We start from the raw sequence: 25,779 nt of genomic DNA, 5'->3' as shown, positions 1-25,779 counted from the left end.
ACATGCTGCCAGTACAGTATGAAGTGGGCCGCAGAGCGGTTGGCGCCATGGACTCTGTGGTCAGCCTGGCTAAATGCTTCTCAACTGTTTGACCTTGAGCAGGTTACCTAACCGCTCAAAGACAATAAAACTGAGGCATAACACAACCAGGCTCATAGTCTGTGTGTCTGTGTGTTAAATGAAATCATTCAAGTAAGAGGCTTAGCACACCTGTTATTGTTATCATATATAATAGTTATAATAGTTATAGTTACAATAGCTATATATTACACTTATCATTACATGACATATATGATATCTATGGAGCCCTGAAACATAGAGACATGAGTTAGTTTAATACTGCAAACAGTATGATCCTATTCAGTAGTGTAACCTTAATATCTTAGAACTACCCTAGCAGACAACGTATCTGCAAGTTTACAGTCCATGAATCTGAGAGCTTATTTCTGGGTGAACTGTCCCTATGTCCTGGCACAGTTCCCTGTGCTCACTTTCTGGTGAGCCATAAGGTCATTCTTCAATGTAAGTTATACAGAACGGTGAGCTGTTCTCACAAAGAACTCTGGAGCCTTTGCCTTTTCTGGTAATAGCGGTGAATGTATTCATGCAACTGGCAGCAGAGATTCAAGTGGCTGCTTGCCAAGCTCGTGTGTGTGCAGAGGAACAAAGCTCTGAATGCCTTTCCTGCTGTGAGCAGTATAATGCATCAACAGTTTCAAAAAGATCAGTTCCCAACGGCATAGCAGCAAGTTCCTTCAGAGCCGGTGACCATAACACGTACCCCGTTGCTAATGAACCCACTCCAGCAGCCTCGGACCCCTGCTTACTTGCCTTTATTTTAATTTGTGTCCCTGTACCCAAGCCCCACGTGGAGCTGTTTCCTATTAACAGCTGGCCTGCTGGGCTCTGAGTTCAGCCAGGTCCAGAATTAAGAAGAGAGGACTGGGGGTTGGGACCCTGTGGGTCCTCCCAAGGCCAAGCCTGGGAAGTCTCCCTTCTCTCTCCCCTCCAATTCCTATTCGGCCAATGACTCACTCATTCACATTCACCAATGCTCTTTTTCTTCCTGCCCTCTCCCCTTCACGAGTTTGTTAAAAATGAATTAATCCTGTAATTTCGAAAGCCCTCTCCTGAAACCATTACAATTAAAAAAAAATGATGTGAAGTGACTCTATATCATAAAATGGTTTATGTTTAACCCAATGGGGGTACAGAACGAGGGAACTAAACCACACTATTTTAAAGTTATTTTAAAAACCCATTTGTTTTAAAGGCCTAAAGGTGCACTTGTTACGTGACAACTCCAATAATATACTTCATTTTGTACATTTCCACAATTTTCTTGTAACATAACAAGTGACACTTAATTACTATTTGCAGCTAACAGCCAAAACAACCCGCACATTAACATTTAGTAGAAATACATTCTAATAACCTTCCATTATTGAACTCGGCATATTTGAACAGAATTGCTCATCTTCTCTCAGCTTCCTTTCCCTAGACTGGTTCTCTCTCTTAACTTCCTGTTAACGAATGGTTCCTCCATTCCTTGAACCTGTCAAGCACACACGTTTTTAGATACATATTTTTAAATTTCCCTCCTTACATGAGGTCCAAGTCTTAGCGGGTTTTATTCTCAGCGGTAGGTTGTTTCCTTTCCAGTCCCAACGTCCTCCCCCTACAGGTCCACTTCCCTTTTTGGCTCCTATTCTGTTCACTTACACTGCTATCGAATTAATAACCTCCAAACATCGCTCTGATTATTGCACTTTTTTTTTTTTTTTTTGCGGTACGCGGGCCTCTCACTGTTGTGGCCTCTCCTGTTGTGGAGCACAGGCTCCGGACGCGCAGGCGCAGCGGCCATGGCTCACGGGCCCAGCCGCTCCGCGGCATGTGGGATCTTCCCGGACCGGGGCACGAACCCGCGTCCCCTGCATCGGCAGGCGGACTCTCAACCACTGCGCCACCAGGGAAGCCCTATTGCACTCTTTTGTCCAGAAACTTTTGGGTGCTCCCTACGAAGTAAAGTCAGAACTTCTTATCTCATTCAATTGCATCCACAGTGTGCTTCCAACCAATTTTTCCAGAGTCAACTGCCAATGCCTCCCACCCTTTCTTTAGTTGAGCTAGTTTTTAAAGTGCTCTCATACAGATGCTACTTGGTCCTCATGAAGATTCTGTAAAATAAGAAATTCAGGTGATAATGTACTCAAATGAGGAAAACAGGTACAAGTAGACAACTGGATTGGTGAAGATTCCTTGACTAGAAAGCAGCAAAAATGCATCCACAGCCCAGATCTCCTAACACCTAATCCTGGAAGCTGGGCAATGAGCCTCTCTCAGAAAAGGCAATGTGGCCAAGTTGGATTGCCCTCTGCTCCCACGTCTTTCTCTCCCTCCTGCTTTCACGCATGCTATCTTGGAATACTTTGCCTTATTCTCCATTCACCTGAATCCTTTCCATCTGTTAAAGCCTTTATCTGTTCCTCCTCTTGACTCACAGAGTGATCATACCATTGCTTTTAATCACACTGCCTTCTTCTGTCTGCTTTGTGGTGTTTCAAATTATTACCGAACTAAATTATTCTCCTTTAACCTTTAACGTACTTAGGTGTTTTTTTTTCCCAAATAGATTTTAAGCTTTCTGAGATCCCGGCCTATGTCTTAAGTGCCTTTATAGTCCCCACCTGTTACACTTAGTAAGTGCACAATAAATATTTGCTCTGTGTGTGGTATGTGATTAAATATTTTTTAAAATGCAAGACATTTCATATGTTTTCCTTTATCTTATGTTCGTTTTCAAACGGTGTAATATCTACATCATTCAACTAGTATTCTTCCAATGTGGAAAAATGGACATAATCTTTATTATTCAGCCAATTCTTGCAATGCCTCCCCACAGACCAGACGCTCATTAAACATCCATTAGCTCTCCCTGAATCCTTAGCATTATCAACTACATTAAATAGTCTGTTAAGGGCTTCAATGCATTCATATTCTGAGCAGTCAGAAACTCATTTTTCCATTTCTTGATTTTTTAATATTTTTCTAACCCAAGCATACCAAATGCAGAATGTAACTTTGTTTTGTCAAGTTGTTAGTTTAACTGAGTTTGGCCATTCCTTACAAAGACTGGCCTGGCGTTATTTAATTGGAGTTTACACAAATGCAAATAATAGTATTCAAGAAGAATACTATTCTTCTTGGTCACCAAGACGGTGACCAAGCCTTTCAGCTCAGTACAAATGCATGAAACCTATTTCACCCACACACCATACCATGATGTATTTTTCTAGCACTAGAAATGCTTTCTTCTCTATGGTACTCCTGCTGTTGAGAAAGCTATTCTGATGTCTGGAAGCTTTTGAATGGCACTGAATTGAGTTACATCTACTACAGGGCTCACCATGCTGTGCTGCCTTTTACGTGTCTCTGGTTTATACCCACTAGCATGGTAATTTTTCTAGGGGGGTCGAGGAAGGCAGCCACTTTAGTGAAAACCCCTGCGGGTGGGCACACAAAAGCTGAAAATGGGTTCAGCTTAAGTGTTCCTTAATTAACTACCAAAGACCGACAGCAAAGATTAGTGAAATGCTGTTAGCACTGACTTGATACTCTTCCTAAGGAACAAATGCTGTAGTATTAAACTGTAACCTTTACTGAAGTACTGAGGACTGAAGGCATTGATGTTCAGGATATCTGCACAAAATGAGAGCACTGTTCTTGTGTCAGCATGTTGTTCACGTGTAAGTCTCTTCCAAACACAGTGAAGAGTTTAGCGGTTTCTTAAAGATGTAATACAGATTTAATCAGGACATATTTCCGTCCTTTGAGCCCCTGCTCTACTCTCATATAATTAAGAGTACAGAGAAAACCTTTGGTCCCAGCTGAGATTTTCAAACATTTGCGCCTAAGAAAAGTGACTTTCCATCCAGGTGTTGGTCCTTCACTCGGCAGCCACAGAAATGGTATCCTATAATTTCACTGAGGAATAATCTAGCTTTGGAGAATCAATTCCTTTTTTAAAAATTCAGATTGCTTTGAGTTACAAAGTTATAAAGGATGTGTTTCTTTTTAGTCCGGGAACATTTGGTCGGTGGACTCGTCATCTGGTATGCCCATTACCACAGAAACGGAGACAGCAATCAGAGCAAAAAGTGTTGGAAAGTCATGCAGGGTGTTTCACTCAGATTGTGTAGCAGGCTTAAATATTTTCCCTACTCCAATCACATAAAATTTTAGTGATTGAGCAATTGGCCACCTTCAGAAACAACACCCCTCCCTTGACCAATGTTGACCTATATTTGGATTATCCTTTTCTAGATTCTATGACAATCGTATCCCTTCAGTTATGTCATTAGGTATGACGTATTTTAATCCCTTTGATGAATTTCAGGATTCATTATAGCCTAGTGGAGAAGCAAATCAAATCTTAAATAGACCTAAATTTAGGACATATATCCAACACTTTGCATCTGTGTGACATTAAGCAATTTTCTTAGCCTCTGTAAGTCTAATTTTTCCATCAATCAAACGGAGAAGATACCTTATTTTGAGATTTAACTGGATAATTCACGTAAAGTCCTTTGTACGTAGTAAGTGTTCAAATGTGACAACTGTTAGTAACTGTATTATTGCACCTGAGTGAAATTTGACTTTCTCCCCATTAACCTGGGCATTCTTTCTTTCCATGATGAACTGGTGAAAGTCTGCACAGACAGTACTTTATGTGTAGCAGTATTGTTTTCGCTTATAAACTATGTACATCGTAAGATTTCAACTTCTAAAATGAAAAAATATAGGAAAAATTAGTAAAATATAGGAAATACAGGTAAACTCTTCATTTTACTCCTGGAAAATGAGGTTCAGAGACATTAATAAAAGTTGACCCCAAAGCTCATAAGATATGAAGTATTCCAACAAAGATGATCACAAAGCAAATTTCTCTAAAATAAGTTTTAGGTTTATCTTTCCTATTATTTAAAAAACAAGTGAAATCGTTGCATGTTGGAAAAAAATCCCCCAAAGCTTGGACTAGCAAGAGGAATTAAGATAATGTCCTAGCTTGCTGCATGTTAGACATTACAGATTAAAAATGTTTGACAGCACTTAGACACTGAAACATGTCTGATCCTTAGATTCTTTTTAGCACTTTCTTTGCTGGATTGTCATACCCTTACATTAACTACCTTTCTCTTCACTCTTTCCCATCTCTGCTTAACATTCGTGAAATGTGCTCCTTTTAAAAAAATATGAAAATCAAGTAAAATCTGTCCACATCATAAGTCATATGAGGGCCATTTTTGCATGTCCTCTGAAGCCATCTTATCCTCTTGTATAAGCCATCTTGTATGACTTTTATTATTATCAATAGCGATAACATGTAATTTAATGTCCTAGTGCATAACTCTGTCCTAATCTCCAGACCTATATCTCCATTTGCCTACTCCACATCCAGCACCTTGAAGTCATGCAGCCTTTTCAAACTAACACGTCCTAAATGAACTCATTGTTTTGTCCCTATACCAGTTCTACTCCTGTTTTGTCTGTCTCAGTGAACTGCACCACGCTTAACCCAACTGCCCTGTTGGAAACGAAGATATCATTCTTTGGACTTTCCTGTCCTCCAGCCTTTCACGTCCAGTCAATTCCCATGTCATGTCCATGCTCCCTGGTCTCTTCATCCTCATACAACCACCCTGTTCAAGCCGCCATCACCTAGCACCCATATTTCTCCAAGAGCCTTCAGAGCAGTTCAATCTAGTCTCTGCATTTTAGCCACGGCAGAGTAATATCTCAAAAATGCAAATCTGATTTTGTCACTCTCCTTATAACCTGTCAGAGTTTCTGATTTCTATTTCAATAATAAAACACAACTTCTTTACATGGCTACCCAATCCTACCAGATTAACTCCTTGCCCAGCCAAATTCTTCGTTATTCACTCCTTTGAGCTGTAGATTTGTGCTATATCCGAGCTTTCAGTTCCCTGAAAGCATCACATGCGTTCAGCCTTTGCACTTGTGAACACACTTCCCTTCTCTCTCTGCCGGGTTACTCTGATACTGTCCTCAAATTTCAGCTAAGAAATCATGTTTTCAAAGAAGCTCTTCCTGAAAGAGAAAGATGTTCCTTCCTCAGCAGAGCACTTATTACATTTATTTTATGCTTGCCTGTTCACTTATCTGTGTACCCCCAGAGTCTGAAAAGTCCATGAGTTCAGAGCTCGTGTCCCCTTGTTGCTATTGCACTGAGAAATATGTGAGTACAGAGGTGCTTAACTCATATCTTTAATGAATAGATGTGTGAATGAGTGAATTTTTGATTCTTAAAACCTATGTGCTGAAGAAAGGAACAAATATTTACTAAACTGCAACGTGACACTATCCAGAGATTCCATCTCTTGATTTACTCCACGAGGGGATCTTTAAAGTGGCAAGTTCCTTCTTCCAACGCTAAATTTGTGCTGTACTTTATTAAGTTAAAATTTTACGTTGTGAATTTATTTAAAGCACTGTATGTGCTTATAGTTAATCGTGTACTTTCTGGTGAGGTTTTATGTTTGTGAGTCTGTTCAGTGTACCTTTGCCTTGTTCCCTTCATTACAGTGAAAGCTCTCTGAGGGTAGGGATTATTTATTTGCTTTGTTTTATTTTATCCTTAGAAAACTTGTGGTGCTTCCCACAAGGTAAGACGTTAGTGAGACCTGAGTGATTAAAAAATAAAATAAAAAGTTAGAAGTGGAAGGGAAAGGACAAATGGGAGAAAACAGAGAGGTAGACACAGGACTTCTGCTCTATTAAACGGGGGCTGGGTGATTGCTGGTAACATTCCTGACAAACTCCTGGTCCAGTGTTTGCATGGTACTCTAATGCCTTAAAATCAAAGCCTGTGGCATCCAAATTCCCCAGTCCTCTTCTGGGGTGAAAAGCTTCTGAGGGCTTCGGCTACCCCACTCCTAATACCCCTTTAGCTGTCTACACCAGGGAACTGTAATGCTCAAGTGAAACACTGATGCTAATAAAGCGTTTAACAAATATTATGTCGTAGTAGATACTGTACCTATGGTTCCACAAACTTGTCACCACTAGGCACTTGTTCTAGAGGCAGAGTGGCAGTATGGAAAGGTCATATATGGGGCTCCGATAATACTAACTTTGCCACATACTGGCTTTGTAAATTCGAGTCGATCACTTGGCCTCTCTCAGCCTTGTCATATGTAAAAAATTGACATCACCCTTTACTCTTGAAAAGATCTAGCAACATACAAGTGAAAATGCCTGGCGCTTAATAAATAATAGTTTCTTTCTGAACCTTTATTTTTTTCCCATGTGCATCTGTAACAATCCACATGGAAACAATTTTTTGCCAACAAAGCAACGGAGCCAAAGTGATCACTAAATGTATTTTCTATTTTAAAATTAAAGCTCTATATCTTTCTATCTATATTAATAAAAACAGAGCTATCTAGATAGCAGATAGGTGTTTAGGGTGGGCTCTTAATTATGTTCTGGCTGACATTCAAAATACTGGCTTCTTCTCTGAGATCAACTGAATTTAAAATAAAATTTCTGTATATTTAAATACAAAATAGAATTTCCTATGAAACTAGTCAACTAAAGCTACCGGACATTATCTAAGTTTAAGGTAGAAGTAAGACTTTCTTCAAATCCTTCTTGATAAAATCATTTCTAATTCTCATTACTTCTCAGTAAAAAACAGACGTTATTATATATTTCACAGGATTGTTCGGAGCATAATGTACAAAGGACCCAGCGCTGGGCTTGGAACAGAGTATAAGCTCACAAGACACGTTAAAGCCTTTTTAACTGAACTACCACAATCATCAAAGCACTCCCCGGGTAGGTCATTTTTAACTTCCTGAGTTTTCAGATTCTTTCGAATGACAGTCTTCTGACTCTCCTCCAGTTTGGGAACCAAAAGATTCATCCACCGAGTTTGTTCCTCTTTTTATCTACCATGAGGAAAATTCAAGACGGACAGAAAAATATTCAAGTCCTGGGGTCCTACCTCTCAGTTTACCGCTCTCACTTTCATGACAACATGACTCACGGTCTTTCCTCTTGTTCTCTTTTCTCACAAGAAAGCACAAACTGTTTTTTTGAGCTGTGATGATGAAGACCCTTTTGCTCCTTTTTCTGCTCAGAAAGAGGGATTCTTTTATGGGAATTAGGTTTCCCTCAGGAAGAGTAGTCTAGGATAAACCCTCCCCCTTTGGGGAAGCCTGTTAGACTCAATTTTCCATATATTACCTTCCTCATTCGTTTAATAGTCTCGTCTGATGGGTTTCTTTGCTAAACGAGTTCAAACATGGAGATTAAAGTTACAAAATAGAAGCTTTTGCAATCAAAGCAAAACAAACAAACAAAAAGATAAATTGTCTATTAAAATTGCTTCAATTCTTCACCAGGAAATTTTTAAAGTTTAATCATCTAATGATAAATGGTGTTGTAAAAGAAACTGTACATAGGTGAAAACACATAGGTGTGACTTTGCTCTCTGAAAACACTAAATCATGAAAGACAAATTGATTGATGCAGCCAACTTAGAATCTTAATCGCACTATAAAATCAAGCATAAGATAAACGTGCATGTGAAAATTCTTTTGCACTCTCATCCTTCTGTTTAGAAGGTTGTGCCTGACGTTGGTGCGCCTGGTAGGAGGAATAATTTTCAGGTAAGTTAGTACTTACCATCGTCTTTGTCAGGGATGATTGTAACCTGAGCCCCTGGGAACTCTGATCCAATTCTCCCACCCATCGGCATGCTCAGGAGAACGTGGAATGTTTCCTTCTCCTCATACAAGGAGTCGTCAATTATAACGACCCGGCACATTTTCTCCCGCTCGTCTTTGTCAAAGCGGATAACACTGGTGTGGTCCTCGGGCCGGGATATGTAATCAGAATAGGACAGCACTGATGTTGGCACAGTTCCTCGTGCCGTTCCTGGAAACAGAGAGAATCCAAAAGGGGTTTATGTAGAACATACTACAAGGGGACCTCCAGAAACGATTATTTTCATATGCAGCATTTTCATGGTCCATCATATCTATGAACACCCCTGGAAACTGCAATAACTCCTCCATACTGTGCTAGCATCATCAGTCATCTTTATAATGGTCTCCAACATCTGACAAATAGTACATTTCAAGGGTTTTCTCCTCTGCTTCCTGCCAGTGGTCTTTTAAAACAACACAATAATACAGAATAATAGCTTAGTATTCAAATGCTTACTGTGTGCAGGCAAAGTGCCAAGCGCTCTACGTGCATTGCTTCTGTAATCCTCTTAACCACCCTACTGGGCTTTACACGTTTGGTAACTGAGGTTTACAGAAGTCCAACCACTTGTTCTGGGACCCAGAGCTCAAGGCTGATCCTAAAATTTGCATTTTGACCACGATTCTTTACTGCCTTTCAACTCACATATGTTAATGAAAATTTTAATGAAAGTCTGCAGTGTCAACTGCATTTATGACCTTTTCTTTTACATTCTTAGAAAAGTCTACCTGTTTCCTAGAAAGGTATTTAGTATATTAATGAGTATTATGTATTAATTTTAATTTTGTATTGCATTAAAATCACCTTTTGGAGGGAGCTTACTCAATGAGCAAAACAAATGTTTTGAAATTTGGTTGCTACGAGTTTCAGACCAGTTTGAAATTAGTTTATTTTCCTTGGGTATGCATTTCTTTGCCTCTTTTTTTGTTGTTGTTTTTAACAATAACCCCATTCTACTTGAGCAGGCTTGAGCAGGAGAGGGGAGCTTCAACTTCTTACAACCCCAAAGGCCTTGAGTATTAAAGTAACCAAATGAATCAGAAATGTTTCCAATAAGCAGCAGAGTCCTTCCAGATCCTCAAAGGTGCCACAGTGAAGGAAGACATCCGCCTGCATGCCTTTTTCCTATTTGAAAACTGGACTAGTAAAGTATAACCTTCATGGCATAATGTTATGCCTCCAACATGTTAAAGAGGCTCATTTATATCTTCAAGGGGACATTTTAGTTCACTCGCAAATTGAGCTACCTTGCTGCGTATAACAGATCACCATCAACTCCCGGCTCACATCTCCACTTCTCCTGATGGGAATGAGAAGTTCACCAATGTCCTCCTCGATGGAGTATTCAGACTGAGGGATGAATACAGTTGATTCTAAGGAGAAAACACAATTGTTTTTGTCTGAGCGTCTTACATATGACATAATCCTGTGCAAATTAATTGCTCTCATGATTGATCATTTCCCCGGCATATTCTTTTAGAATAGCGCAGTGTGAGGGGAAGGAGGGAAGACAGGGGAGAAGAAGCAGGTATAGAGTGTGTAGGCTCTGGGCTAGTGAATTCTTAACCTAGAAATAAGACCCAACATTGCTTTTATCTCCAGTAATTGCTTTTTTTTTCTCAATTAATAAGTGCTGCTGACACACTTCCTTTAAGTCCAACTTTGTTCTCTCGGGAAAGATCTCCACCTTCTGTTGGAGTAGTTGACTTTTAGACTTAGAAGAGGCCTCAGAAGTCATCCTGTCTCACCTCTTACTTTGATGAGGAAACATGGACCCACAGAGTTGAAATTATTTGTCAAGGACTCTTACTGGTCGAGTCAGGATTACAACTCAGATCTTGTAATGTCCACTCTATTATTATTTTTTCTTACCCCAAACGTGTTCCTTTTGAATGATTAATGATTAAAAGTACATACAATGGATTATTACTCAGCCATAAAAAGAAACGAAATTGAGTTATCTGTAGTGAGGTGGATGGACCTAGAGACTGTCATACAGAGTGAAGTAAGTCAGAAAGAGAAAAACAAATACTGTATGCTAACGCATACATATGGAATCTAAAAAAAAAATGGTTCTGATGAACCTAAGGGCAGGACAGGAATAAAGACACAGACGTAGAGAATGGACTTGAGGACACAGGGAAGGGGAAGGGTAAGCTGGGACAAAGTGAGAGAGTGGCATGGACATACATACACCACCAAATGTAAGGTAGATAGCTAGTGGGAAGCAGCCGCATAGCACAGGGAGATCAGCTCGGTGCTTTGTGACCACCTAGAGGGGTGGGATAGGGAGGGTGGGAGGGAGACGCAAGAGGGAGGAGATATGGGAACATATGTATAACTGATTCACTTTGTTATACAGCAGGAACTACCACACCTTTGTAAAGCAATTATACTCCAATAAAGATGTTAAAAAATAAATTAAAAAAAATAAAAGTATAATAATGCATTGTTTGACACTTGGTGTTTTTGTTTGTTTATTGTGTTTAAACAGCAGTCCCTTTAGAATTTAGAAATCTATGCATCACTGTAAGGGACACATCTGTGGTTTCCCTCCTCCTCTACAGGGATAACAATAGCACAGAGTATACATTATACTTATATAATACTATGAGTCTCACGGATTCATTTTTAAGGTAGCGCAAAGGTACACTAAATAATAAAAATGGCATAATTAAATTGTTGGAAATCGTGGTTCAATGTAAAACTACATTTAGTTCAATAGAACGTTTAGTTCAACAGTTTGACATGATAACCCTCAAATAGATACTTTGGAAGTTGCCTGGGAGTCTGTTTCACTGAAAGTCCCACACACACACGGAAAATGCTTCATGATTATTTTTAAAACAGTAAGCCACACTGCTTTGGATGATTATAAAAGACGCTGGAATAGTGGACGCTGGCCGTCAAGGTCCACGTTCCACCCCTCTCCACCCTGCCCTGTGCTCCAGGGGCTGACTAATGAGAACCACATCAAAGGTTTCCCTTGTGCTCTGTCTCTGGCTGACAGCACAGGCAGGACTTGGAGGGTGAGAGCAACGTGGGGTCAGCATTCGTCCCCCTGGCTCCCCTCAAGGTTCCAGAGCTGGCTGTACCCCACCAAGTAACGGTCATCGTGCCCACTGGCCGCCCTAGCTCGCTCACTGGTCCAGCTAACTTCTCCTTCCCTTTCCCCCGAGGCCTAGAGGTGGTGATGGTATCCGCTCTTACCAGCCTTGGGGCACTTAACTAAACCTGGTGGTTTCCCAATTCTCGGTCTCATCTTTGCAAAAGTCATGTTATTAAATTATTTTAAATTTGCTAATTTTGAATGTGCCATTTCTTTTCTCCTGGGACTCTGACTGATACAGCAATTGAAAAAATGGCATCATTAAAAAAAATCTGTGGATGTAAGATTTAATAACTAATTATTCATTTATCAAACATGGATTGGTTGACTCCTTCTTGCCAGACACTGAACCAGGCACAGGAGCCATGGAGGTAAGCAAAATCCCTGGTCTTATGGAGTTTTCTTTCTAGTTGGGGGTGGAGAGGAGGAAGAAAATAAACACATATTCAAGAAAATATATAGTATGCCAGGAGGTGACAAATGATATGAAGAAGATGGAGTGTGCCGGCGGGGATGCAGGGGGGCGCGGGGGGTGGAGGGTGGAGGGAGGGCTGGGGCATGGTATGCGCCACGGCAGGTCTGTATTATACAGGAAAGTGTCTGTGATAGAGTTACATTTGAGCTGAGATGGCAAGGTGGTAATGAGATATCCTATGTGCGTAATTTAGGGAAGAGAATTCCTGGCAAAGGGAATGAACAAGTGTTCAGGCCAGGTATATGCAAGGAATGGCCAGGACACCAGTGTGGTTTGATGGTCTGAGTAAACTGGGCAAGGAGGAGAGGACAGAACATGGGCCGGTGAAGTGATGATGAGTGGGGGTGAGTGGATCGCACGGAGCTTTCAGGACCACTGGCAGGACTTTGGTTTTTACTCAGGGCAGGATCCTGTGGAAATATACAAGGACCACGCAGTGGGATGAAACAAGCAAAGGCTATTTATCCAGCCACCATCACTTGTATTTGGCTGAGACCCAAAGGCAGACAGAGAAGTGGGAAAGTTTTACAGTGGAATAAAACTTATGGTTACCAAAGAGGAAAGGTGGGGAGTTTGGAGTTTGGGATTAACAGATACACGCTCCTATATACACCGAGAGACAAAACAAGGGTGATATTATGGAAATAGTAAACTCTCTAATAAGTCAATAGAGACACAGAAAAAAATGACTGCAGGGACATCCTCTCGGTGTAAACAGTGGTTATCTTCACGTGGCAGGGCAAGTGACTTTTATTTCTTTAAATCTGTCCATTTTTGACAATGAACATGTGTTACTTTTATATTTTCAGATTGGTTTCATTATTCTTTGTTTTGAAAGATAAAGCGGAATAAAGTGAACGCGTGCTTTATTAGTCAATGTGACTGTACTGAAAGGAGTACTTTGATTTATCTAATGGCAATTTTTATTTTTAGGTTTTGACTGTGCTGTAACTTAGGCAAAAAAATGACTTCTGTTCTCAGAAATAAAATAGTTGTAGCTACATTTGAAAGATGTCCTTTTCTCAATTATACTGAGTGGATTACAAAAACACCAGCCTCTGCTAAAAACATGAGAGAAAAATATCTCCTAAAAATCTTTCCTATAATAGAACAAAGAAGGGAAAGAAAATGCAGGGCCTAGATGAAGGCACTGAGTGTTCATCATCTTTAAACAGTTTGGCACATTCAAAAACAACTCAGAAGATATTCTGGTACATCTTCAGGCTGCTCCAGTGCCCTCAGACTAGCCAACAAATGGTACTTAGTGTGGAGTCTGCCACTGATGTTTGAACATCAGTGGGAAGCTTTCTAACATTTCAATCGTTTGTTTTGTTTTGTTTTGTTTTAACTCTGAAACGGATATGGTAATATAGGCTAATTTAACAGGGACTTAAAAGAACAGAATAATGAAAACATATCTAAGTCACAATGACAATAAGTGTTACAAGTTCACATCAGGATACCATGAGGTCCAAAAATTATTCTGAAGCACTATGCTAATACTTTGGTTAGAGTGAAACTCTGAGTAATCTTTGTTCATATCATTGAATGTTTTTATTTTGTGAATGTAGAAAATTTTGGAAAGTTTTCCATCACTGAAATAGTTTTACTTTGTACCACCTTTTTCCTTATCTACCTTTTTGGGGCCAAAAATGTACAAATGTGTGCTTGTCCTTTGAACAAGTGTTTAATATCTTTTTCTTTCTCTTAAGACAATGACCCATGCTGCACAGCAATAGCGTTCAAAAAGAAGAAAGCTTTGACACTGACTGAAGTTGAAGCTCTTGCGTGCTTTATCATTTTGGTATCATCAGCTGCAACTGACTATCATTTCATTAATTCTGGACCTTCCGTTTTAGCACACTCATGTCAAAATATCACCTAGCCAGTGATCTCTTTATGTCAACATTTCCGATGGTACAAAATTTTAAAAGTAATAATATTTGAATTTCATATATTAGTCAGCCTATGTCATCTGAATTCTACCTCATGAAATGGGTTTGGCTCACTCAGCACACGAAAGTTTGCCTTTTCTTTGTCTCCGATAAGATTAGGGTTCTTGAGATATAAGCTCTATTTTCCTCTAGAATAGTATGTTTATTCTCTACTATACATTATATAGTATTAACCTAAACTGGTCCCGCCAAAAACGATTAGAGATCATATATTTTAATCCACTAGTTCGTGGCTATGTTTTGACATCATTAAAATATCAGAATGAGCCCACTTCAATCAGAAGTTTGCAGATACTTCAAGTGTACAAACTAAACAATTGCATAAAATACTTATAGGCTTCAGATATCTGTGTTAGGTATCTGTACTCAAATACCTATATTTAAGGTTGTGTTCTCCTAATAAAGTACATAAAAGTCATTTTACTGGTTAGAAATGACACACAGTAAAAAAGGAAAGGGATCTTTATATGAAATCAAAAGTTTTAGTTCTTCATATTTTCCTCTTCCCAGAAATTAAAGTGTTTTATATTAATTAATCCCTATATGCTTCTAAGAGTGAGGAAAGATGGTGTAATTTCTCACGGTTAGGGAACCTAGTATGAAGAAAGTTAAGAATCTTCATCCCAGGTTAGATACTTCTGTGGACACCGTGATTGCTCCCCTTATCGTAACACATAGCATCCGTATTGTTAAAGGTAACTATTTAGTGGAATGTAATCACTGAGTGATATGATGCTTCAGGGTCAGTGTGCGTTCTTCACTCGGGCATATATCCCTAGCTCTTAGCAGAATTCCTGGCATATAGCAGATGCTCAATAAACACAGATACATCATGCAAGGGCTAAAGTGGTCTTGATTATTTTCCTAGAACACTTGCTTTTATTCACCTATACTCATATATTTGAGGCTTGATGTATAAAGACAAAAGATAATAGAATAAGAATAAAAGGAATTACTTTTTTATATAGAAGAATAGGTGAAACAATGCTGTTATGGCAGAATATACTGTTTAATTATGATTTTGGATATGATTTCATTATTTCTTCATGTGAAATGACAGGCAACAGTATAACTCAGGAAAGAGAAGAGCTTTGGAGGAAATGTGTGTGTGTGTATATATATATACATATATGTGTGTATGCACACACACGTGTGTATATACACGGGTGTACATACATATACATATGCGCATACACACGCGTGCGCGCATATACATGTATGTGCATATATGTGCACACACGTGTATACATATGTGCACATATACGTGTGTATACGCATGTATGTGTATATATACGTGTGTGTGTATACACATACGTGTGTGTGTGTATATATATACACATATGTGTGTATATATTTGTCTGTTCAAACACTGGCTCTGGCACTTACTAGCTGGGGGACTTTAGGAAAATAAATTCTTTGAGCCTCAGAGATTTCATTTGGAAATTGATATATAAACTGCAGAGCTGTAAACATAAGGTTGGAATGAGATAAGGCTGTAAAGGTCCTAATGCAGTGTCTGGCTCACAGTGGGCACTCCAGTGTGGTAGATTGGTATGATGATTATTATGAAACCCTTTGCCTAAGGAATAATCCTGTCGGACTTCTCTGAGTTGGGTTAGAAAACAGGGCAGGAGGAATAACAGTGATCTGAAATCTCCTCAAAGCCCTTCTTGTCTTATGGAAATCTGCTGTCTGCTTTTGATCACAATCCAGCCTAGTGGCAGCGGATCTTTTAACAGAAGACAACTGTTAACCATTCAATGGAATTTCGCAGAGGAGTGCCCATCCCCTGAAATGAAATGTAATGTCACCCATCTCTGCCGATTCTAAAAGAAAACCAAATAAAACAGCTTTCAAGTGGTTGACTTAGGCAGAGGCTAAAAGGTGGCCCAATTTCTTGGGTTCCTCATCCAGAAAAGGAGTTAAACATTTCATGCACTTAAAAACCCCTCCCAGCTGGAACTTTCTATGGGCATATGCAAAAGATGGAGATTGTGGAATCAAAGTGAAACGAGGAGGACAGCAAAGTGACAGAGGAGGATGAAGGAGAGAGGTAAAACTCATAACAGTAGCAGATTTTCCACGGGTGCGCACCCTGAGGCTGCAGAAACACCTGGAGGCGTAGGGGGTGCGACACAGAGAGGCTTACCTCTCTGCTCCGCAGTCTGTTCTCTGCTTATTTTAGTTTTTCTCTTTGTACCCCAGGCTTCAATTGATGAGGAAATTGAATTGACTGATTTACTTAATCAAGGACTAAACCCATCTGCCTAGGAAGTTACTGATTTCCATAATCGTGGCAGAACGCTGTATTCCCTCTCTGTGCTCCAACAGCATTCTGCTGAACAGTACCAAAAGCTCCTTTTCAGTCTCCACTTTTATGCAACAAAATAAGTCTGTTCTGGACAAAAATGTGGGCTTCCGAAGCCCCATCTGATAGCTGAACTGCGCTCGGGTGGCCCCTCCCGGATGGGCAGGGGCAGGTCCCAGCATAGCTGTGAGATCTGTGTGTGGCCATTTGGGAGCTTTGGTTCCATTCTACCCATGGCCAGTCCAGGGCTGTGAGGGAGGGGGATGGGGTGCACTTGCACCAGGCTCTCACTGGTGTCTGCTCCTCGAGTCAGGCTGCACTCTTGCACAGATGATGCAGGAAAACACAACGACTGCACCAATCTTTAGAGAGGAGTCAACTTTATTGATTATAGACAGAGCCATGGTGCCCAATCAGAGAGTCACAGACATCTGGAGGCAGGAGAAGCATTACAGAGCACCCATATGGGCACTGAGTGTTGAGTCGAGTTAAGTAAATAAGCACCTAAGGGTGTTTGTTATTTTTGCGGTAGACGTAGATACTCATTTATTGAATAAAGTCATAGTCATTAAAAAGCTTTACCTGAGCCATGACTGTGTAATTTAAAAACATAAATCGAGGGAGAGTATTATAAGAGTGTAATTATGAACATGTGAGGATCCATGATGGATGGATGTATACGTGTGTGTGTGTGTAGAAAGGTTATGTTCGTAAGTTTTTTTGTCATAAAATTTGGGAACAAATGTTCTAAAATTTGTCTCATGTGAAATTGAGAGCATCCTATAAACATCAAGTTAAACGGTACGTATGACTGAAAGGCAGTGAGGTAAAGGAGTGAATGAAAGAATGTATATAATGTGTTAAGTACACTGTCTGGCACACGGCAGGTGCTCGATGAATTTCAGTTATTATCCTTATCAGTACCAGTTACTGGTAAGTACTGGCACAAGTGTGTACTTGCATGTGTTTATATAAACTGGCTAATAAGTAAAAGCAGTTCCCAGCCTAAGATAAAGCAGAGTTGATTATTCCCCCTCTCGTTCCCGTAACACTCTGTTCATTCTCTGTTGTGTTGATACTACATCACATTCTGCCGCCATAACTTATCTACAGGGCTCTGTTTCCTGTTAGACCATATGCTCTTTGATAGAAGGGACTGTATCCTATTATCTTTGCATCCCCAATACACAGTGCTGTCCCCAGCAGAAGTGTGAGCTGGATATATTTTTAATACATGCAAAAAAAAAATCTCATAACATGTCCTAGAGTTAATATGCAGCAGAGGGAGAGCTTACAGGCACAATGGTTCCTAGAGCTAGTGAATTCACACGTGAAGAGTTACAAGCAAGTGTAGAAAGAAATAATCAAAATTTTGAAATGGTTGGGAAAGTGATCCTTTGTGGAAAGAAAAAAGGTTATTTAATCTCTTAATATGAAATCTAACATTGAAAATAATAGACAATATATATAAATGGCAAAAAATAAACAACAACAAAAAATCTAACATTGTATTTATGCTATTAGAAATAACAACAATATTTGTATTTTGCTTTATGTTGTATGGAACTCTTTCCTAAGAATGCTGCAACATGAGAATAATTAATTTTCCTTGTTGTGTGCATTAGGAAACTAAATCTTCATAAGAGCCATTTGATTCGATGTTAGATCTCATACAACTATAAATTGTAGAGTTGTGAAACAAACCCATGTCTTGTCATTTCAAGACCGCTGATGTTCAACAAGACATGGACTATATTAGGCATCTGCTGTACCAGAACACTTGTCAGCCATCATAGGGACGATCATGGCCTGGGATGAATAGGGCTGAACTTCATCTAGAAAATGCCAAGACAACTCAGGTGACCATTACATAAAATAAAATTGTGGCAAATTTTAATTAGGCAGCCTTCAACAGTATACATTATATAAGGAGTGTGTGTGTGTGTGTGTGTGTGTGTGTGTGTGTGTGTGTATTGTGTGTATTTGTTTTTAAAATCCCACTTCTCAGACTTATTACGGGTAGGGAGTATTGTGTGTCACTCTGGGCTTATAAACAGGAAGGCACAAATGAGTTTAAGTGTCCTATTCCTGAGGTCAAGCATGGCAATTATACCAATGGGCAAATAAAACATCAAGAAATGGCTTCAAACAAACTGTAACTAATGGGCCAGTTTATATGTATTAAAGCCGTCATGGGCTTGTTCAAAAGAGAGAAAAGCTTTATTACGCTAGCACTTACCCCAAACTCAGGACTAGAAGAAAATTTAATTGTTTATTCCTAGATAATGCAGATAAAATTAAATGTAATTAAATGCTAATTAACATTTCCGTCCTGTTCTTTAACGGAAATGATAAACATAACTGAAGTTCATAGGCAACTAAAGGCAGAGATGTTAGTTAAACAAACAGAGCCGGAGCTCCGGTTCTCTTATCCTCTCTCCTTAATTATGCTCAGTTGTTAAACCCAGAGATTTCCACATATGTCTCCGTTTCACGTACTCGGTAGATTGTATCTTCACAGAACATTTAAGAGTTTTCTGACTAACGAAATAAATAGGCTGGCGGTTTAAAAGAAAGTCACGTCTGTCTTCTGACAGGATTTCAGCTTTAGAGAGGCTCACCAAGCTTTGTATAAATGCCAGCCCTCAAAAGGCCAATTCAACCTTTTTTTTTTCCTGGCTGCACCGAGACAAGTCAGGACTGGAGGAGTGTGGCAGGGGAGGGAAAGGTCAATTTACACTCAAATCAGTGAGGTTCACTTTAACCAACATCAGCTAAGGGTGTGCATTGACAAGAAAACATGATCTAATAGAAATTAAGAGCAATGATGCAAGGTATTTTTCACCAAGGAGAGGGGGTGGGTTGGTGGGTATTATGTAACAAATGTGGAAACATATGGCAGAATGAAAAGTTTTGGCTGGTGAATATATGAAGAAATTTGAATAAAGTGTTATATGGAGAACAAATTAATCCCCAAATGGTCTAATTCTTAAAGCATTTGTTTAAAGGACATTTTAAAACACATTTAAAAGACTTTAAAAAGTCATGAAATAATTCTAGAAAAATGAGGTGAGTGACGTCGGTTCTGAAGGATAAAATTATAATAAGAGAAAGAACATATTGATAATCCTAGGTGTATCTGTAGTTCATTGACTTGAAAAAATATCCCTTCCTTTCATTAATTTTTGGGTTCTCTCTCCCATCAGCATATCTGAGAATACTGAACCATTCATCTAGAAAGTTCTCTCTATGGAAAATCCAAACATTGAATTTAAAACCTCCTTTATAAGGTGTTTTGTCATAAAAACCCAACAGTGACAACACCACTGAGTTGATGGTAGCTCTTACCGTCTCCTGGGTCCACGATCTCCACTGTGGTCACTGCAGGGAATTCCAGGGCAGCCAGCACGGGCTCTGAGAGAACCACCTGGAAGGTCTCGGCCCGTTCATGTTCCCCATCACTCAGGATCCGCACTCTCCACGTGGCCCGGGTCTGGCCTGGGTTGAACTGCACTTGTTTCTGTGCTTTGCCCTTGAAGTCTTTGTCTTTTTTTGCAGTCCCATCTCTTGAGCCAATACCTTCACAGAAACACAATATCATTTCCTTTGTTTCATTTTCAACTAGGTTATTAAGGCTTTCCTTGTTGTTAACTTTTTGTGTGTCACTGTATCCTGCAGTGCAAAGTAAATCCTGCCTTGATTCCATGAGATGGATAATTGGGTATGGGTCTTACAGTAAAAGTGTTCTACTGTAGGTGTTAAGCAGTCCATGATTGTGTTCTACTCTTGCCCCATTATGGTTTTGCTATATATTCTTTGAGCTAAGTTTGTGTTAGAACCACTTGTAAAACAGGACCGAGGAAATCGATGCTCACATTCTGAAATAGTCTCACACCCACAAATTCGTACGATCTAAAAACCCTTCACATTTACTTTTTTGCATGGGTTGTATTGCATGTGTTATATTTTAAAAACTTAAGAAAAATTCTCTAACTAGAAAATATAAGCCAGCAAGAGACTCTGTGAGTCAAAGAATTCTTTGATAATCTGAGCTGTAAATGGCCAAGCACGATAATAAAAAATTATAATATTCTCTAAACATTTAATGGAATTAGGACCCTTAAAAAATCTAATTCAGTGTTTGTCAACATGACTATTGTCAGGTTTTTCTTTGTGGAGCATTCCAGAATTCCACGAAGCCACGCGAAGAGAATTGGAGAGCTAAATATATATGGTTATTATGAGCAGTACTCTGTTGGTTCACTCAAGGTCCATTTCAGTTAGCTGGGAAGGTTAAAGGATCCCTGAGTCTCTAAGTACATTACAAGAGCATCTTTATTTGCCATTACTATGCCACATACTCAAATCATAAGATATATGATCTATAAAGCAATGAGTAAGAGTCAACAAATTCAACATCATAGAAAAATTACAAAATTGCAGTTAGTATTTGTTCTAGTATATTTTCAAGTACTGATCAGAACCTCTTAATGATACAAGTTAATGGAATAATTTTCAAATATATTCCTTTAAACATTGGCATTTTCAAAAAAAAAAATGTCATGAAGAACCTAGGGGTAAGACAGGAATAAAGACACAGACCTACTAGAGAATGGACTTGAGGATATGGGGAGGGGGAAGGGTAAGCTGTGACAAAGTGAGAAGTGGCATGGACATATATACACTACCAAATGTAAAACAGATAGCTAGTGGGAAGCAGCCGCATAGCACAGGGAGATCAGCTTGGTGCTTTGTGACCACCTAGAGGGGTGGGATAGGAGGGTGGGGGGGAGGGAGACGCAAGAGGGAAGAGATATGGGAACATATGTATATGTATAAGTGATTCACTTTGTTATAAAGCAGAAACTAACACACCATTGTAAAGCAACTATACTCCAATAAAGATGTAAAAAAACAAAAAGCAAAAATATTGGCATTTTCAGAGAATTTGGTAGAAAGATTTAAAAAGAGAAAAATAAAATCTTGTGCCTATTAGAATTAAAAAGTCTGAAAATAAATTCTTTGTACCATTTCTCACTTAACTGAAAAAAATTATCTTATTTTCAGAAAATGCCCTTTTGTTCTTCAAACTAGAAATGAAACTGGACCAAGATCCATTCAATCACAAATGTTCATTGGGTGCCTACTGTGAGCCAGACAGAACAGATAAAACCTCTGTCCTGTGGTGCTTATGCAAGATTTATTTGGGTTTTTTTTCAGGTTCTCATTAGTTATCTATTTTATACCTAGAATCAACAGTGTATATATGTCAATTCCAATCTCCCAATTCATCCACCCTGCAAGATTAATTTGAATATTTAATTTCTTCATCTGAATATATCACTGACTATTTCATCTTAAAATGAAGATGAAGATAAATATTTCACTAAACTATTTCTGTCTTATAGATCTCAGAAATATTCCTTTTTTTCAATAGGAGGTGAAGCATAATTTACTGAATGGCAAGAGAAAAAAGGGCACAGAACCAGGAATTTCAGCACTACGTATCTTGTTGAGCATTGCAGACTTCCTGTTAGCTCTCTGGTTCCTAATGCACACAGAGTGGCTGTCAACACCTCTTGGATCCACCACAATTCACTGCCAAGGTGATGATGAAAGGAATCATTCTCTCTGAGGTTCCAGCACACACGCGGCTCATTGACCCATTTATCCCCAGTGGTACGACCAGCAAAAGAATCTATTATTTGGACTCTGATAGCTACTGCCCACTTTTCCGATTTGTTTTGTTTCATCAACAATGCATTATTTTCCTGGAGATTCAAAAGGCAGTGAAAAACCAAAAGGACTCCGTATAATACAAGGAGTGTCCACTAGTTCCAACTAGTCATACTTCTAACTGATAATCAAATCATCCAACCTAAATAAAAAATAAGTTGCAAAGCCAAATCTCAGTTGTTTCTGTAATTTTGTGGTGGATTTTGAAAGAGATTCCCAACTGAATGTGAAGTATAAATAGACAATATCATTGATTCGTCAGGTGAAGAGGAATGCAGCTCTATTTTATGAAAAAGATTGTCTTAAACTGTTTGGTATGTTTCTCAAACATGAGAAAACAATGAAGGGCATGCCATCTTTTTTAAAAGGTACAATAAGACCATGATGGAATATTAAATTTACTTGGGGTCAAAAATAAAGATTCCCTTTTCATAATTAACACATAGTACCTATTCTAAGTGCAGGGCTAGTCTACCTTGTTACTAAAAGTGTGGTCCATGGGCCAGCAGCATGGACCGGATCTGGATGCTTGTTAGAAATGCAGAATTTCAAACCCTATCCCAGACCTATTCAATCAGAACCAACATTTTAGCAAGATCCCCATGTAAGTCTTATGTGCATTAAGATCTGAGGGTGGGTAGATACATACTAAATACATCATACCTCCACAAGGCACTCTTACATAGGTGCCCAATTTTAATAAAGGATGAAGAAATGGTGTATAGACTGTGAAGGAGACAGATTAGTTCATACTTGTCTACTTGGTAGACAAGACAGTCACACACTCAATGTTCGAAAATTTTGCTCCTACTTGGAGATACAAATATTCAGCTAGTAAAGCATACATATTACAAAAATATTATTATATTGGGGAAAAAGAATTCTGGAAATTAAAAGGCTTATAAACTGGGCTTAAATTTATGCTTCTTTTTTCAAAGATAATTATTAAACAAAACATATTACTTTGATTTACTAAATGAAACTACAATTGCATCTCTTCCTGTGGCATGGAAGAATGGTATGGGGGTTAAGCAAGGTACTTTGGAATGAGAGGTTAGACTTCAGTCCTACCTCTGCCACATAGCGGCTATGAAATCATAGGCAAGTTAACTTCCTCAGTTGCAGAGGATTTAAGAAGTGCTGTGGGGTGGTAGTTAAGAGAATCTGCCCTGGAGCCAAATCTCACTTCTGGCCTTAGTAGCTATGTAACTTTGGGGATATGACAATCTTTCTGTTTCCTTACCTGTATAACGGGGGATATAATGACCCACTTTTCTTGGGGTTGACTATGTAAGGTGTTGAGAACCAGGGCTGGCCTGTAATAATAACTCAATAAATTAGCTATCATTATTATCACCTCACAGTCCATTACCTAGCACAGTGTCTGGCACGTAACAAGCACTCAAGAAAATACTAGTTGAGTCAGTGAATAAAAGATTGTAAAGAGGGCTTCCCTGTTGGTGCAGTGGTTAAGAATCCACCTGACAGTGCAGGGGACACAGGTTCGAGCCCTGGTCCGGGAAGATCTCACATGCCGCGGAGCAACTAAGCCCGCACACCACAACTACTGAGCCTGTGCTCTAGAGCCCGTGAGCCACAACTACTGAGCCCGCAAGCCACAACTACTGAAACCCGCACACCTAGAGCCTGTGCTCCGCAACAAGAGAAGCCACCGCAATGAGAAACCTGAGCACCGCAATGAAGAGTAGCCCCTGCTCGCCGCAACTAGAGAAAGCCCGTGTGCAGCAAAAAAGATCCAACTCAGCCAAAAATAAATAAATAAATTTATTTTAAAAATTAAAAAAAAATAAAAAAGATTGTAAAGAGTAAAAGAGATGGGTAAAGTACTTAATGTGCTTAGTGGAATATCTTGTGTTTAATGTGTGTTCAGTAACCGGGAGCAATAAGATCTTTGAAACTGAAATTTTTTTGTGAGATGCAAATACATATTTAATTTATTAAGGGGTTAAAATGGTTATAAAATCAACAATTATCTCTGAGAAAATACATATACAAAATACATGATTTATTAACTGTGTGCCTGAAGGTAAATGATATTCTGTCTTTAGCTATAATACGAGCTATCTAATTTCAAACCTCCATACATGAAATTGGAGGTTGTAGGGGAACAGTAATACGAAACATAGCCCTTGCAGAACTTCTCCAGGGCTACCCTTGGCTTTAACCTGACTTTTCCATTCCCAGTCCTAGCATGAATTCTACTACCATCTTCAATGATTGATGGGTATGGGCCACACACAGAAGTCTTTCCAACTTTCTATCACCCTGGGTTACTAAGTAACCTTGTGAGCTTAACCAAGTAGCACTATAGAGCCTTTTTAGAATTATGAATGATCTCCACGCCTGAAGGAAATAATAGTTCATGGAAAAAATAACTTCGGGAGAGAAAAAGAGGCTCGTTCAATATTTTAGCATTCAGCTTAAAAAATGGCAACAGAGAGAAAAATCTGAAAAGATAGTTTTAAAAATATTTTTCAACCATTAACTTTCCCATTGCTATCAAGGGGCCGTATGTGAGTGAATAACTAAATATACTCACTAGGAGTGGGAATTTAGGTAAAACGCAAATAGATGAAAACATCCTTAAGAATTGCTAAGGTGCTCTGTCTTTTAGTTATTACTTTCCCTGTGAATTATCTGCTACATTTTCAAGCACAAAGCACAGTTAAGGTGCATCTCTGACTGACAATACGTAAGGCAGAATCAAATTCCTGATCTGAAGGGCACACGTGTGTGCGCAGAAAGAACACGCCTCTTTGAGGGCAATAAGAGCATTCACCGTGCTTTAGAAGGTTAAACACAGATTGTAAATGACCGCCTACAAAGAGGCACAGGCAAATAAAGATGATAAAAGCAGAGCTGCCAGATGGGTGTGCAGGTGGACCCGCACCCCTGAAGCCAGAGGAGCCTTGAGGGGTCAGTAAAGCATAATGTGAAAAACCCTCATCTAAAGTTAGAAAACAAAAAAGCATTTTGGAAATAAGGGATAATTAATATCCAGCATCCCAGCATCAGTGGAAATCATGGCAGGTGGGTGGGAATAGAGTTCATGGCAAAAGTATGGTGTGTAGAATATGCGTGTGTGTGTGTGTGTGTGTGTGTGTGTGTGTGTGTGTGTGTGTGTGTGTTGATAGGGATCTACTGTTTAAGGCTTTTGAATTTCATGGACCAGTAAAATTTCAAATAATCATTTTGGAAACAAACACCGGGTTATCAGCTTTTTATTTTGCCAACATTTTCCTAGATTCCTACCTTAGTTGATACAAAGAAATCTCTTTCACCGCATGAAAATTCTATCAGCCTAGATGTCTATATAACACACGGTACCAAAAATAATACAATCACCTGGGGTGCTATTATTTTTCATCACCATGCCAAA

At 39.2% G+C, this 25,779-nt stretch overlaps 1 protein-coding gene across 1 annotated transcript in view; it reads right to left on the bottom strand.

Annotated features, from left to right (window-relative positions):
• FREM2 (FRAS1 related extracellular matrix 2) overlaps positions 1–25,779 on the bottom strand; it is a 153,629-nt gene that overhangs the window by 57,150 nt on the left and 70,700 nt on the right. Inside the window, exons 4-6 of the mRNA XM_079902635.1 lie at positions 19,992–20,222; positions 10,044–10,169; positions 8,713–8,964 (exon numbers count right to left, since the gene is read on the bottom strand). Coding sequence (XP_079758761.1) covers positions 8,713–8,964; positions 10,044–10,169; positions 19,992–20,222 — 609 coding nt within the window. The remainder of the gene's footprint in view (positions 1–8,712; positions 8,965–10,043; positions 10,170–19,991; positions 20,223–25,779) is intronic.

This window comes from Stenella coeruleoalba (genome assembly GCF_951394435.1).
Source record: "Stenella coeruleoalba genome assembly, chromosome: 18".
NCBI classification, from domain to species: domain Eukaryota; kingdom Metazoa; phylum Chordata; class Mammalia; order Artiodactyla; family Delphinidae; genus Stenella; species Stenella coeruleoalba.
This window is presented reverse-complemented; position numbering and strand designations above follow the sequence as displayed.